Genomic DNA, 14,424 nt, shown 5'->3' on the forward strand with positions numbered 1-14,424 from the left:
TGTAAAGGCTAGGCTGGACACCCCAAACACATTTGAGTGAGGCGCTAAGTGTTTTTTCTTCTTCCTATGGATCACTGAATTGTCCGGGGAGTTTACAAAAATAACTTAGCAATTAACCCATGGTTTAAAAAAACAGGCGGGGGGCTACCTAGTTTTGACATACCCAGTGCATCTCTGGAGAGTCTTCCATGGGAATGAAAAAGGAGAAAAGGAAAGAATGCCATAGAGCTGTCACTGCTCCTCCCTGCCTTCTTATCTCAGAAGCACCTGATCTAGCTCTCTTCTGTGCATAGAATAGAAAAATGATCAAGCCCATCACCATTTAACAGGTGTTCATTATGTTGAAGGCCACCTATTTAGTCCCTCATAACATAAAGAGAGCACACAACTACCATACTTAGGCCATGTTTACACAGTGACTGCTACAGTGGCATAGCTGTGGTGCTGGTCCTATGTAGAATGTTTTTTTCTGTTGCTGTACATAATCCACCTCCCTGAGAGGAAGTCACTAGGTTCACAGAAGAATTCTTCCTATCTGTGTCTATACCAGAGGTTAGGTCAGCATGGCTATGGTTTTCAAGGGTATGAATTTTTCTCACCCCTGAGAGCCAGCTATGTCAACCTAACTTTTAATTAAGGCCTTAGCATCATTGCCAAAGACTGAAGAGGCACAGAAACTTAATTACTTTCTCATTTTAAGAGAGGGCTTCTCTTCAATGCAAAGTTAATTCCTGCTGAAGCTTGAATGTTGCCCCTAATTTGACGCTGATCCACACACAAAAAATCCTTCACTCAAGTACAGTGCTGCTTGAGTTGGCGGGCACAACAGGGAGTGTAGGCTAAAACCCAAATGAACACAAATCGTCAGTTGCTAACATGACCACTTCGAAGTGTGGATACAGGCTAGCGCGACTCAAACGCAGCTAGTCTTCCAATACTTTCCACAATCCCCCAGCTATCTCCCCTCCACCTCTGTGCACTCCTCTTAGGGGGAAAAAAACAAACAAACAAAAAACCACACTGCTGCTTTCTCATGGGAACAAGTCAGTACAAAAATGTTCACCACTGCATCTCATACCCTACATCAGCCTCCTTCTTCCAAAAGGAGAGTCCCATGCCCAACCTCTGGCATAAACTAATTTTAATTTAGTGTTGCCAGACTAACACCACTTCTGCGCACATGCCCAGAAAGAACAGACAAGTTCTTCTACAATACACTGAAAAAGAATTTATAGAGTGACTCAGCATACTGAAGCACTAAGAACCATAGGATGTGCCCCCAGAAGCCTAAGTGCCATACACGAATACTGTGCCACTACAAACACGACAACTCAAGTGTTATTTCACAATGTGGTCGCTCTCACTAGAGCTAACTTGAGAGGAGTAACTTGAGTGAAGATTAATCAACTTAACTCTATATGGAAGACATACCCCAAATCATGGTTAAACACACTCCTGCAGCAGTGTGGAGTACTCTACATTGCTGATGCCTATGCTGTTTCAGATTCTGTAGTCAATCTGCACTTTTCACATGACAAATTTTTTTTCCATAAAGAGAAAATATCCCTAAATATATTAAATGCAATAGTTCCTCTAAAAATTAACCTGGAAGCATTTTTTAAATTTTATTTTAAAAATCAAGTTTACATGTGTTTTTTTCAGCAAAATGAGCATTGGGCCTTTTCAACTCAAGTCTACAATTTGTTTTTGCTTACTGTAATTTGAAGATAATTTTTTTTCTGCAGCATGTGTCAATACAAACTTAGGTACATCCACACCACAAATGCAGGTGTAACTATAGTGTGGGTAGAGATATCACTGCTAAGTTGAATCTAGCTGGTTCAGGTAATAATTACAATGAAGACATGGACCCTGGCATGGGGTTGCAACTTGAGTACTTACTCAGGGTCCATGTCAGGCTTGTGCTAGAGTGGCTAGCTGCACTGAAGCTCATGCTGCCACACATTCACTACTATTGTTACCCAAGCTAGCATAGATATGCCTACCCGTGCTACAGTTATACCTTTATCTGCAGTACATACATACCCTTAGAAGAAGAGACAGAAGGTTAAATATTTTATTTGTGTATTTAACAGATTAAGAGTTTGCAAATATTTTCACTGTACAAGAAGTAAACAATTGCGCATCAGCATATGACAGCAGTTCTCAAACTGTGGGTTGGGACCCCAAAGCGGGCTGGTGTGTAGACTTGCCCAAGCCCTGCTGCCTGAAGTCCCCAGGGCTGAAGTCCTATTGATTTTATATGGAAGGTTCTCAGACGCCAGAATCATAGGTGACAATATGAAATCTTAAAGAGAGAATTCAGAACAAACCAACACACCTGTTCAGCAATACAATCTGCATTCGGTATTGCATTCAGTATTAATTCTCTGTGCACTATCTCTACTGAACACAGAGTCCACTCCAAGGCTATCTTGATTTTCAAAACGCAGCATAAAAATGGACTCAACTATCATAGAATCATAGAATATCAGGATTTGAAGGGACCTCAGGAGGTCATCTAGTCCAACCCCCTGCTCAAAGCAGGACCAATCCCCAATTTTTGCCCCAAATCCCTAAATGGCCCCCTCAAGGATTGGGTTTAGCAGGCCAATGCTCAAACCACTGAGCTATCCCTCTCCCCATCTTAGAAACCATCCCTCTTCTCTGCAATCATGACCTCCCCACGACAGCTATACTCCACTGAAGCAATTAAACCACCATTCAGTAGGTAGAAACTTGTGACCATGGGAGATGAAGAACCTTCATGGGAACTTGAGCCAAGACTATGGAGCTCACTGCCAGATCAAATAATGTTGATCAATGATCTTGCTACATTCAGAACTAATGCAAACCTGTTTACTCAAGTTCTCTTGCAACAGTACACGACAGTCTGATATTTTGTATTAATTAGAAAACCTCAGCTTGCCTCTTTGTGGCAAGGGTCGAAAAGTATTACTGTTTTTTTACTGGTGGGAAGTGCTCAGAAACTATGGTAATGGATACTAATATGAGAACCTGGATAAAAAAGAGGTAGAGAATCTACTGTGGAGAAAAAGGGGGCGGATGGAAAAAGAAAAGCAGCAAAAAACCAATGAGGACAACATTTTCTATAACAGATAGGAAAAGACAAACGAAAAAAGGGAAGTAATAGAAGGGGAAAAAACAGGTAATAAAGGCAAGAGAAACATAGTACATGACTTTTTAAATAGATCACTAGAAGGTTGACATTATGTTAAATTCAGCGCCAAACTGTTTTATTCTTTTGATTTACAGAAGGCATGCCTTCAAAAGATGGTGGTGTGCAAGTGTATTTAACCCTGGCTAGTCAGCTTAGTTAGGTCAGGCTAGCAGGTGGGCCTGAACAATAATAAAAAAAGCCACATTGTAGAGGCAGATTCCTTGATGTCATTTTCAGAAAAAGAACTAAAGAAATAACCAGTATGTTGAAATGCTGCTGGTGGAGGCTTTATTTTCCTGTTTGAAATAATCACTTAATTCAATATTGGGTTAATAGCAAAAATAAAAAAGGAATCAATTATATGTATACTCCATATTTAAGTATCCTTCCTTTCATGAGTTCAAGATATTCCCCAAAATGCCTATCAACCAACAGCCCCTTTCACCAAACACCTTGAATTATAGCATTAATAGAAGTACAATTTTTCAAAGTTTGCAAACAATTTTTCAACCTACACAGAAAACAAACATCAACAAATCTATACAGTGAACCTTTTGCCCTTTTCTGTAAATCAGCATTCATTTTTGTGCCAAATTCAGTGCAAAATGATAGGACAAAGGAAGCTGGTACTTGCCTGCTGTTTTTGATATGCAGTGTTTGGATTTATCTTTGATTCCAACAATAGAGAACCTGAAAAGGTAATAAGGAATTATATTTAGGAAGTTTAATAAAACAAACATCTCCATGGCCCTTACAACTGGCCATGTGCCAATAAATATATTATTTTCTAATTAATCTAAATCTTCTAGCCAGTCTAAGAGAATATTTTGCATTTTAATGGAAATCTCTACACCTTCTGAATAAGCCAGGTAACAGGCAAAGCCAAAATAAAATATTTGGATTTAAATTTAAAACACAATTTCATTTACTTTAGACTCAATGTTCTGTGTATTGCTATTTTTCTGCTATCCTGTACAGTAATCTGACAATTGTGAAGAACGTTTTATAAATCAATGCTAACTACTACTAAACAACAAGCAATTTATAATAAAAATTTACTTGCCCACACACGAATGTGCATTTTTTTGCTCATATCTCCTTGAGGTGCCCTTCAGAAATGAAAAATCTAGACTCTATAAACCCAAAGACTTTATTTTGTGTAAGTAACATATGTATCCTGGCAACAAGTCCAGAGTAATCTATACCAGACCTCAGAAGGTTTATTTAGCACATTAGCACCTGTCAGCTGACAAAGCTGACACCATGATTTTTTTCTTCTTAAAAAATATTTTTCTAGGTGAACTTAAATACACAATTGAAAAAAACAAAAAGCAAGTAAACAAACAAAAAAAAACCCCCACACCAGCAGGAGTTTCACCTTTCCAAAACAGAGAATTTATTTACAAAAAGAAATTCCCTGCATGGACCAGAAAAAAAGAAAACCACTGGGGAGATGGGGAACCCCCACAGAATATTGATTAATCTGGGAATGTTAAAAAAAAAAAAAAGAAAATTGAACAAGGGGCGTCACTTAAATAGACTTCTTCGTCACTCACTGCTAGGTTAGGGTTGCCAGACTCAGTCACTGGTGGTAACGTTAAGGAAGCGTTTGGAGTCACTTCAGTGTAGACCACTCTCGGCCTCACTGGAGAAGGAAAGTTTGGAGGCAGGAGGAAGAAGCCATAGAGACGCTGCCTCTCTGGGAACGGGGGAGACTCCCTCTCATAAGCCCGACCCATGGAGGAATGGAGTGTCAATCCCTGGGGCTTTGTCATACTAGGAGGCTGTGGCGGGGTCAGTGTTTGCGGGTCGCTGGACGGGGGAGTTGTCACATTTTCTCCCCTTCCCCAGACCCGTTGTCCCAGCAGCCAGGCCCAACCCTGTGAATGTGTAAGCCGGGTAACGACCGGACAGGGTGGGAAGGGCACCACGGGGGCCAAGCCGCAGGCCCCCTTCCCGGCAGGCAGGGCCTAGGCCTCCCCGCAGCTCCTGGCTCCGCTCTCACCGTCCGACTCGGCCCGCACCAGCAGCGACATCCCCTTGAGCCGCTCCACGTAGGTGGAGGAGACGTGCCCGGTACCCCTGTCGTCCCATTGCCGGTCCTCATTGAGGGTATAGACCTTCACCCGCCGCCGGGTGTCCGACATGGTGGAGCCCGACCAGGGTCTCCACGCCGGCTCGCCGCCTCCGCGGGGTCGGGGAGTCGCTCACGGGCAGAGCGGGGTCTTTAACACTCCACTTTTCATGGCTCCCTGAAGAGGGGAAAGTTGAGCCCCCAGCCCGGCCCCCTCACTCCGCGCCGCAGCCTCAGCAGCTACCACAGCGCGGCCGCCATCTTGTAACCCGACTCTCCTGTCTTTCTCTTCCTTTCAGCAGCGCGTGCCACGGGCTCCACTCGCAGGGGCTACGGTGGCCGAGAGCTCACGCGCTGCTTCTGAGAGGACGGAGGGGGCGGGCTATAGTAGCCGGCCTTGAGTCCGCCTTCCCCTCTCCAACACACTATAACAACCTCCCACCACTGACCTCAGCCCCTTCCCCCCTTTCTGAGTCCAGGGACAGAATCGACCCCTGTCCCCCATTCAGAGGTGCTGGAACTAAGCATGCAGTAGCACCCCTGTCTTGAAGTAGGTTTCAAAGTAGCAGCCCTGTTAGTCTGTATTCGCAAAAAGAAAAGGAGGACTTGTGGCACTTTAGAGACTAACAAATTTATTGGAGCATAAGCTTTCGTGAGCTACAGCTCACTTCATCGGATGCATGTAGTGGAAAATACAGTGGGGAGATTTGTATACACAGAGAACATGAAACAATAGGTATTACCATATACACTGCAATGAGAGTGATCAGTAAAGTGAGCTATTACCAGCAGGAGAGGAAAAAAAAACAACCTTTTGCAGTGATAATCAAGGTGGGCCATTTCCAGCAGTTGTTTCCATCACATAGGGTTCACAATTTGGTTCAATGGCTCCTAGGGCCCTGAGCGCACTGTCATAGAATCATAGAATATCAGGGTTGGAAGGGACCTCAGGAGGTCATCTAGTCCAACAACTTGCTCAATGCAGGACCAAGCCCCAATTTTTGCCCCAGATCCCTAAATGGCCCCCTCAAGGATTGAACTCACAACCCTGGGATTAGCAGGGCAATGCTCAAACCACTGAGCTATCCCTGTCCCCATGAACTAAGTCCCCCAATGACAACCCCCCCCCCCAGCTTGGACCCCAATGGAATCTAACACCAGCCCCTGAGACACTTGCTGACCCACCTCTCTCCACTTCATGGGGGGGGGAGGGGGAGAGCAGAGCTCTGATGGACCATAACCTTGTCATGGTGGAGAGGGTTGTATGGGCTAAAGACCCTCAGGGCTATCATACTCCTGCTAGAGTCCCGCTTGGTGAGCAAGTCTGAGGCGAAGCTCCTGCCTAACACCTGTCCAAACTTAACAAGATCCCAACGGTGGATCAGGTGCATATAGAGGACCTTTTAGTACTCTGCAGCTGTGAAGGTGAGTGAGGGCTGCAGCAGGAGGGAGGCCCCTGGTTGACTTGGATCTCCTTGCCCCTGGGTCAGGGTTTTCCTCCTGCCAAGTCTCATGTGGTCACCACCTGCACACCGGTTTCCCCACAGTAAAAGATTTCACACGCAGGCCTCTGCCAAAGGGTTCATACCCACACAATCTCTGTGGCGACAGACAAGTGTCGGTGAAGACAAGAGCAGTAATCTCTGGGAGTCTTTAGTCATAAATCTACACATAGGTGACAGCCATGTGACAATAGTCTTGCGCTTGGATGAGAGAGAAGTGCATTTCGGCAGCAGAGGCTGTGACTGAACAGGCCTTTTTAGGATCCCCTCTGCACACCCAAACATAGGCTGTCTCATACTCTTCTGACTGGATCAACGCATCCCGTGGGATCACTCAACTCTGCAGCCGAAACAAGAGATATAAGACAATGAATTTCGCCACCTGGAATGTCCACACTCTTATGGACTCTCACCACAGTGAATACCCAGAAAGAAGAACTGCCATAATTGCCAGAGAACTGGCAAGACTCAACATTGACATTGCAGCTCTTAGTGAGACCCACCAGGCTGATAAGCACCAATTAAAAGAGGACAGAGGTGGCTACACCTTCTTTTGGAAAGGAAAGCCACCTGAAGAGAGACACATTCACAGGATTGGCTTTGCCACCAAAAATAACATAGCCAGTCTGCTTTTGGAGCTTCCCGGGCGGGGATCAGCGAGCGTCTCATGACTGTTCAGCTCAAGCTCAGCAACAGCCAATATGCTAGTCATCAGTGCATACGCCCCAACACTTGATGATGAGGAAGATAACAAGGAACAGTTTTATAGTGCTCTTGATGCAGTCCTCACAGCCACACCTAAGGCAGACAAACTCAATCTCGGGAGATTTCAATGCCAGAGTCAGATGGGACTCCCAACTCTGGAACAGCACAATAGGCAAAGAAGGGGTGAGAAATGTAAACCCCAATGGTATTCTCCTCCTCAGAAAATGTGTGACGCATAGAATCATAGAATATCAGGGTTGGAAGGGACCCCTGAAGGTCATCTAGTCCAACCCCCTGCTCGAAGCAGGACCAATTCCCAGTTAAATCATCCCAGCCAGGGCTTTGTCAAGCCTGACCTTAAAAAAAAGGTCCTCCCATGACCTGCTCATCACAAATTCCGTCTTTAGGCAGAGTAACAAATTTAAGACCACCTGGAAACATCCTCAGTCCAAACACTGGCACCTCCTTGACTATGTTATAGTCAGAGCTTGAGATTACGCCGTCTGTATAACACGAGCCGTGAGAGGTAGAGATCACTGTTGGACAGACCATTGATTAGTAAGATCAATAATGTACCTGCAGCTTGCTCGACCACACCGCAAACACCCAAAGACTAAGCGAAAGCGGTGCAATGTCAAAGCACTTTAGGACCAAGCCACCTGTGAGATGCAACGGCTCAGAGACCGAACCATTCATCATTCACACTGGTGTCAAGCAGGGCTGTGTCATTGCTCCAACACTCTTCTCCATTTACCTTGCTATGGTCCTGATTCTCATCCATGATCTCCTTCCCAATGGAATATGGATGGCAAACTCCTCAATCTCTGACATCTCTAAACAAAATCTAAGATCACAAGTATTGGCATCATTGACCATCAATATGCAGATGACTACGTCATTCTCAGAAACACAGAGGCTGACCTGCAAAGTACCCTAAATCTCTTTGCAGATGCCTATCACAGCCTGGGTGTCTGTCTCAACATCGGGAAAACCAAGGTACTCTACTAGTCCTCGCCTGCACAAACTATTCTTCGTACTCCACAAATCACCATCAGTGGAGAACCCTGGAAAACGTGGACCATTTTCCATACCTTGGCAGCCACCTCTCCCAAACAGCCAGCACTGACACAGAAATTGAATACAGGATCTGTGGTGCCAGCACATCCTTTGGAAGACTACTCAAATGAGTCTTCAGTGATAGGGATCTGCAAACAGGCACCAAGATCTTGGTTTAGAAGCCAGTTGTCATCTCCACCCTTCTCTATGGGTGAGAGAGACTTGGGTAACCTACATACAACATGTTAAGCAGCTGGAGTGGTTCCAACAGCGCTGCCTCAGGTGGATTCTCAGGATCAGCTGGGAAAACTGATGCACTAACATCAGTGTTCTCTCTGCAGCCAACATCAGCAGTATAGAAGTCCAGGTCATGCAGCTCTGCTGCGTTGGCCACTGTGTATGTATGCCTGACACTCGCCTCTCGAAACAAGTACTCTTCTTTCAGTTAAGTCAGGGAAGAAGGGCTCGTGGAGTGCAGCGGAAGCACTTCAAAAACATATTGAAAGTACACCTTAAAAAGGAAGGCATCAACCCAACAAACTGGGAGGACTCGGTGCGGAACAGAACACAGTGGTGCCACACCATACATCAAAAAGCCACAGCTCACTTTGAGAACAGATATGCTCATAAGACAGAGAAGCGACAGAGGAGGAAAGAAAGGGCACACAGTCCAGCCAACAACTATGTCTCCTCCAAGATTACACCCGTCAAAGCTGGGGGAAAATTTGTAGGGCACAAATTGGGCTCTTCGGCCACTCAAAAACCCACCAATGAACCCCCTTGGTAGGCAGACATCCTCGCATCGAGGGATAGCTGAAGAAGCGTAAGACCCAAACTCTAGTGCTTTTGCTCACTATTTAAAAGGTCACCCACAACAAGGAACCATTTTAAGATTGTAAAGAACCTCAGTAGATACCCAGACTTTGGTACTGCTACTAATTAACATAAATATTCCTTGTAATACAATAAAAGGACTGTTCATTCCACCTTGAAACATATATAAGATGCCTACCAGCAAATCAAATAGAAATAAACCCCAAATCCCATCAATCCTCAGCCCACCTCTTCTGTAACAGCCTAAGCCAGTCTATACACAAACTTCAACAAAAATGACTAAATTGGTTTAAATTAATACTTTTTGTTATTTCAGGGTGTCTGTTTGTGGACAGTAGGCCATGTCTAATCTACAGCTACAGCACTGCTGCTGTATAGCCACAGTGTAGACATTTCCTGCATTAATGGATGGGGTTTTTCCATTGATGTAGTTAATCCACCACTCCAAGAGGAGGCAGCTTAACCATGTGTAGATAAAGGGTTAGATCTACCTAACTACTGAGCTCAGGGTGCAAATTTTTTCAGAACCCTGAGTGACATAGCTAGGTCAATCTAATTATTAAGTGTAAACCAGGCCTTACTCTGAAATAAACGCACAAACAAAATCAAAATAGGATACTTATTCCAAAATAGAAATCTGCACCTTTTGTTATTTTGGGGCAAGTGTGTGCACAAATCAAAACCAGTTACAAATTTGTCCCAAAATAATGTATGCAGATCAGCCCACAGCTTGACCAGAAAGTAAACAAATCCAGATTCTTGCTGACCCAAGGGAGGAATGGATTGCAAAGTCACGACCTCCATGGAGAACATGCTGCTGGCAGCTCCCTCGAAAAGGCTCTAGCTTGAGCCTCTCCACTGATCTCATCTACAGTAGCATGCTTCTGTCTGCATGCCAATCTGTTCGTTAACTAAGACCTGGTCTATACTACAAAGTTAGGTTGACATAAGTCACCCTGCATCAACCTATTTGTGCATGTCCAGACTCAAATTTGTCTCTAACCAATGCCCTGCTAGTGACTCAGTAAAACCACCTCCTCAAATGGTAGAGCCACAGTCAACATACTGAGGTTGATGCAGTGCAAATGTAGAGACACTGCAATCCTTTGTCAACCCTAGCAATCCTCCAGCAGTTGTCCCACAATGCCCCATTCCCTGCCACAGTGACCAATCTGGTCATAATTTTAAACTCCACTGCTCAAGGGTCACAGAGACAAGAAGCCACTCTTTCAATCCCCTAGAATGTTTTTGAAATACTTTTTCCTGATTGGCAATTTGGTAAGTACACCTAGCAGCTCACCTTTGTTGTGTGCAAATACCCAACCGACCACGCTGGCTCCATGCAAACAGAATAGTGATATTACATGGCCTCCTGCCTGGAGTAGACAGGAAGTATTGGATCTTCTGGGTCTACGGGGAGAAGAGACTGTGCAAGCGCAGCTATGGGCCAGCCATAGAACTGTGGACATCTACAAGAAGAGTGCATGAAGAATGCAGGCAAAAGGGCATGAAAGGGATCAGCAGCAGTGCTGTGTTAAAGCAAAAGAACTTGACCATGGATACCATAAGGAAAGGGAGCACAACAGACTTGGTGCTGTACCACAGACCTGCCACTTATACCACGAACTACATGCCATAGTTGGTGGAGACTCCACCAGCACCCAGCAGACCACTGTGGATACCTCAGAAGACCCTGAGATAAAGATCCCTGCCATGAACAGCAAGAAGAAAGGTGGAGGGGAGACACGGTGGGGGACTCCAGCCATGCTGTGAGTGAAGACTTGTTTGAGACTCCACCACAATCTAACCAGTCCCACCCAGGTAAGACAGGATGAGCCTGATGAAGGCAAAAGGAATGCATGAAAGTGCTTTCATGCACTTTCCTTACAATGTTTACATTTAAAGATGGCGCCTGGCCGATTGCCAAGGTAACAAGAGAAAAGGTATCAACTTTTCATTACTTTACTTATACGAGGAGGAGGAGGAGAGAAACAAGAAACAGAGGTAGAGTTGGCATCTGCTTTTCATTCCCCCATTATGTTAGGTGGGGTGGCCATACAGAGCACTTTGTTTATGTGCATAGGGATGTCCCTTTTATCCACCTGAGAGATCTTGATAATCCTCTCCTGAAGCTTTCTAGGGATGGCTGCTTTTCTTCCTCTGTGGTAGGACACTTTGCTATGCCACTTTGACGAGTTTGGCTAGCACCATTGCAGTAAACAGGCTAGTAGCATACAGGCCTGGGCGGCTTTGGAATGCCAGTAGCAGCTAGGTTTTCTGTGACTTTGGGTACCTCAGGAGTAAGATATCAGCTAAAACCACCACCACCTGTGGAAAATAGTGCCAATATTCAGTGCTCTATACTTCTATCCATGGAATAGATATCTGAATTTTATTAGTGTCACACAACAAAATCCTCCCCTACCCCTCATCCCTGCCAGGCTGTACTCACCATGGCTGGGGCTTGACAGCAATGTTCTGCTGAGGCGCTCCAAAGCTGAAGAGTCAATAAGCATTTCTTATTAAAAGCATTTATGGGAATAAGGGAAGGGAATTTTAAAACTTATCTTTCCCTTATGATGTAAATCCAGTGGCACACCTGTTTTTAATCAACACCTTCTGGCACAGTGGCCTTGAGGGGGATGCCCTCCGTGGCTGCAGGATGCCTGACCATGATGAGGAAGAGAAAGGAGAGGACTAGGGAGGACATATTCTGTGAGATTCTGCAAGGCAGTGCTACATCATACTGTGAACAAAAGGCTTGGAGGGCCAATATTACCAACAGTATTGAGAAAAAGAGGACAGGAAAAAAGACAGAAGTCCCAGGAGGACAAGGAGCAGGAAATTTGGGGTATTCTCAGGCCTCAAACCAAAATGCTGCAGACTGTCGTTGGCCTACGGGTCCAAAAATCCCAGACTCTCCAATCATTTGCACTCCTTGGATAACTCCATGGTTGCTGCTCTCTATACCCCACAAAATACCACATGGCATCATGGGGCACATCATTACCTCTACAACTCCACACCTGGGGACAGCAAGGAAAACCACAGCTTCACACACACACACTGACCTGCAAGAGCCATGACTGGTGTATGTGAAGCCACACAGGACTACGTTTGTTTGCTGAGGGACAAATGTTGACTTCCTTTATAATTTTAAATGTTCATGCCATTAAGCTATGTAAGAAGTTTGTATAACATTGCCTATGGGGTTTTTTCCATGTTAATTTTCTGCACTCTCTTCTTCCACCAAAACTTCTATTTTTGGAGAATCAAATAATCTTTATTAGTTCATAACAAATATTACAGAATGCATAGCAGTAGTCAAAGCAAACAATACTTGTCAATGCACACCAAGCACCACAGAATTCATAGCTTCAGGGAAACACTCATTTATAAAGGTACAGCAAGCACTACACAGTTCTTAGCAGCACCCAAAACTCCAGGCCCAGAAAATACTCCAGGAAAGAACACTACTGTGGCTGACTGTGAAAGTGCTCTTTTCAAAGCCTCCTTCAACTGCATAATCTATGTTGGGCTCTTGTAATAACCCTGGTGTCTGGCTATTCAAACTCAGACCTCCACTCCATCGCCAACCTCAACCCTGATGGCAGCTTTCCTCCCCTTGCCTCACAGATATTATGCAGGACAATAGGCAGCCTGGGATATTTTCTCACTGAGTTCAAACTAATGAGCATGCGCGGCAAGTGACTCCTGCATTTGGGGAAGCTAGGCATGAGCGCTGGAAGCTCCCGAAAAGGGGGTGGGCACCAGGACCTGAATCGTGGCCCCGCCACTCTGCTCCATCCTGAGGCCCACCCCTGCTTGGCCTCCTCCCCCTGAGACCCCGCCTACAATCCACCCCTGCTCCACCCCAGGCCCCGCTTGTGTTTGTCCCCCTGGCCTGTTCCTCCCCACACCCTCCACCCAAGGGGAGATGGGAAGAGGCGGAGCAGGGGTGGGAAAAGGAGTAGTGTAGGTGGGGCCACAGGGGAAGAGGACGAGAGGAAGTAGGGCCTCGGGATGGCAGCGCTCCAAAGACAGTGGGCCAGTGCACCTCCAAAGGGAGGTGCACCACATCCTGTTTGGGGAGGCTTAGCTTCCCCTGGCCTTTTATACCCACCGCCCATGCTAGTGTCCCTTCAATCTACGACAAGCACGTGCAACAGTCATTCTGCACCTGCTGAGCCAATAGCTGAATATTTCTTTGGTACTGTTGAGGTGGCCAGAGTACAGCTTCAAAAGCCAGGGGAGCAAGGGGTAAACTCGGTCCACCAGAATCACTATTAGCATTTCCACATCACCAATGGTAATCCACCGGTTGGGAAAGAATGCTCCTCCTTGTATGTTTCTGAACAATCTAGTGTTCTTAAAGATGAGAGCATCATACACATTCTCTGACCAGCCACACTGATATCAATGAAGTATCTTGAGTGATCTACCAGTGCTTGCATAACCATAGAAAACTAGACTTTTCCTGTTGATGTATTCTATACCATAGGGGGCAGGTGCCAAATAGGGTAAAGTAGGGGCATCTATTTCCCCATCACACTTCAGGAACCCCATTATGGCAAACACATCCACTATTTCTTGTACACTGCAGAGAGTCACAGTTCTGCATAGCAGGAGACAATTAATGGCCCTACACACTTGCATGACAATGGCCCTCCTCTGTGGATTTTTCAACTCCAAAATGATCTCTCACTGACTGGTAGCAATCTGGTGTTGCAAACTTCCAGAACATAATTGCAACTTGCTTCTCTTCTGTCAGTGCAGCTCACATTCTGCTGTCTGTGCATTAGAGGGTTGAGGCGAGCTTACCACACAGATTTCGGAGTGTGGCCTTTTGCATCCAGAAGTTCCGCAGCCTACCGCTCATCATCCCAAACCTGCGCTACCATGCAATCCCACCAGTCAGTGCTTGTTTATCAAGCTCAGAAGTGGTTCTCCACTTTCTGCAGTTACTCCGTGAATGCCAAAAACCTTGAATTGTTTTTTGCTATGTCCCTCAGCAAACTGTCCTTGAATAAATCCTTATGTCCTCCATTGTTGAGGTACTTCCTGAGGGTCTG

General features: G+C 45.4%; 2 protein-coding genes across 3 annotated transcripts in view; both read right to left on the reverse strand.

The window, feature by feature from the left end:
• The window catches only part of PPP4R3B (protein phosphatase 4 regulatory subunit 3B), a 74,917-nt gene extending 69,296 nt beyond the window's left edge, over positions 1–5,621 (reverse strand). The window contains exons 1-2 of one of the 2 annotated variants that reach the window (XM_073339327.2): positions 5,187–5,621; positions 3,816–3,871 (exon numbers count right to left, since the gene is read on the reverse strand). In XM_073339327.2, coding sequence (XP_073195428.1) covers positions 3,816–3,871; positions 5,187–5,328 — 198 coding nt within the window. In that variant the 5' untranslated portion in view covers positions 5,329–5,621. The remainder of the gene's footprint in view (positions 1–3,815; positions 3,872–5,186) is intronic. The other variant, XM_073339325.2, reaches the window with a different exon arrangement.
• The window catches only part of PNPT1 (polyribonucleotide nucleotidyltransferase 1), a 71,752-nt gene continuing 61,143 nt past the window's right edge, over positions 3,816–14,424 (reverse strand). Inside the window, exon 29 of the mRNA XM_078852329.1 lies at positions 3,816–3,871. The gene's annotated coding sequence lies outside the window, so the exon portion shown is untranslated. The remainder of the gene's footprint in view (positions 3,872–14,424) is intronic.

Source organism: Lepidochelys kempii, chromosome 3, assembly GCF_965140285.1.
Source record: "Lepidochelys kempii isolate rLepKem1 chromosome 3, rLepKem1.hap1, whole genome shotgun sequence".
Lineage (NCBI taxonomy): Eukaryota > Metazoa > Chordata > Testudines > Cheloniidae > Lepidochelys > Lepidochelys kempii.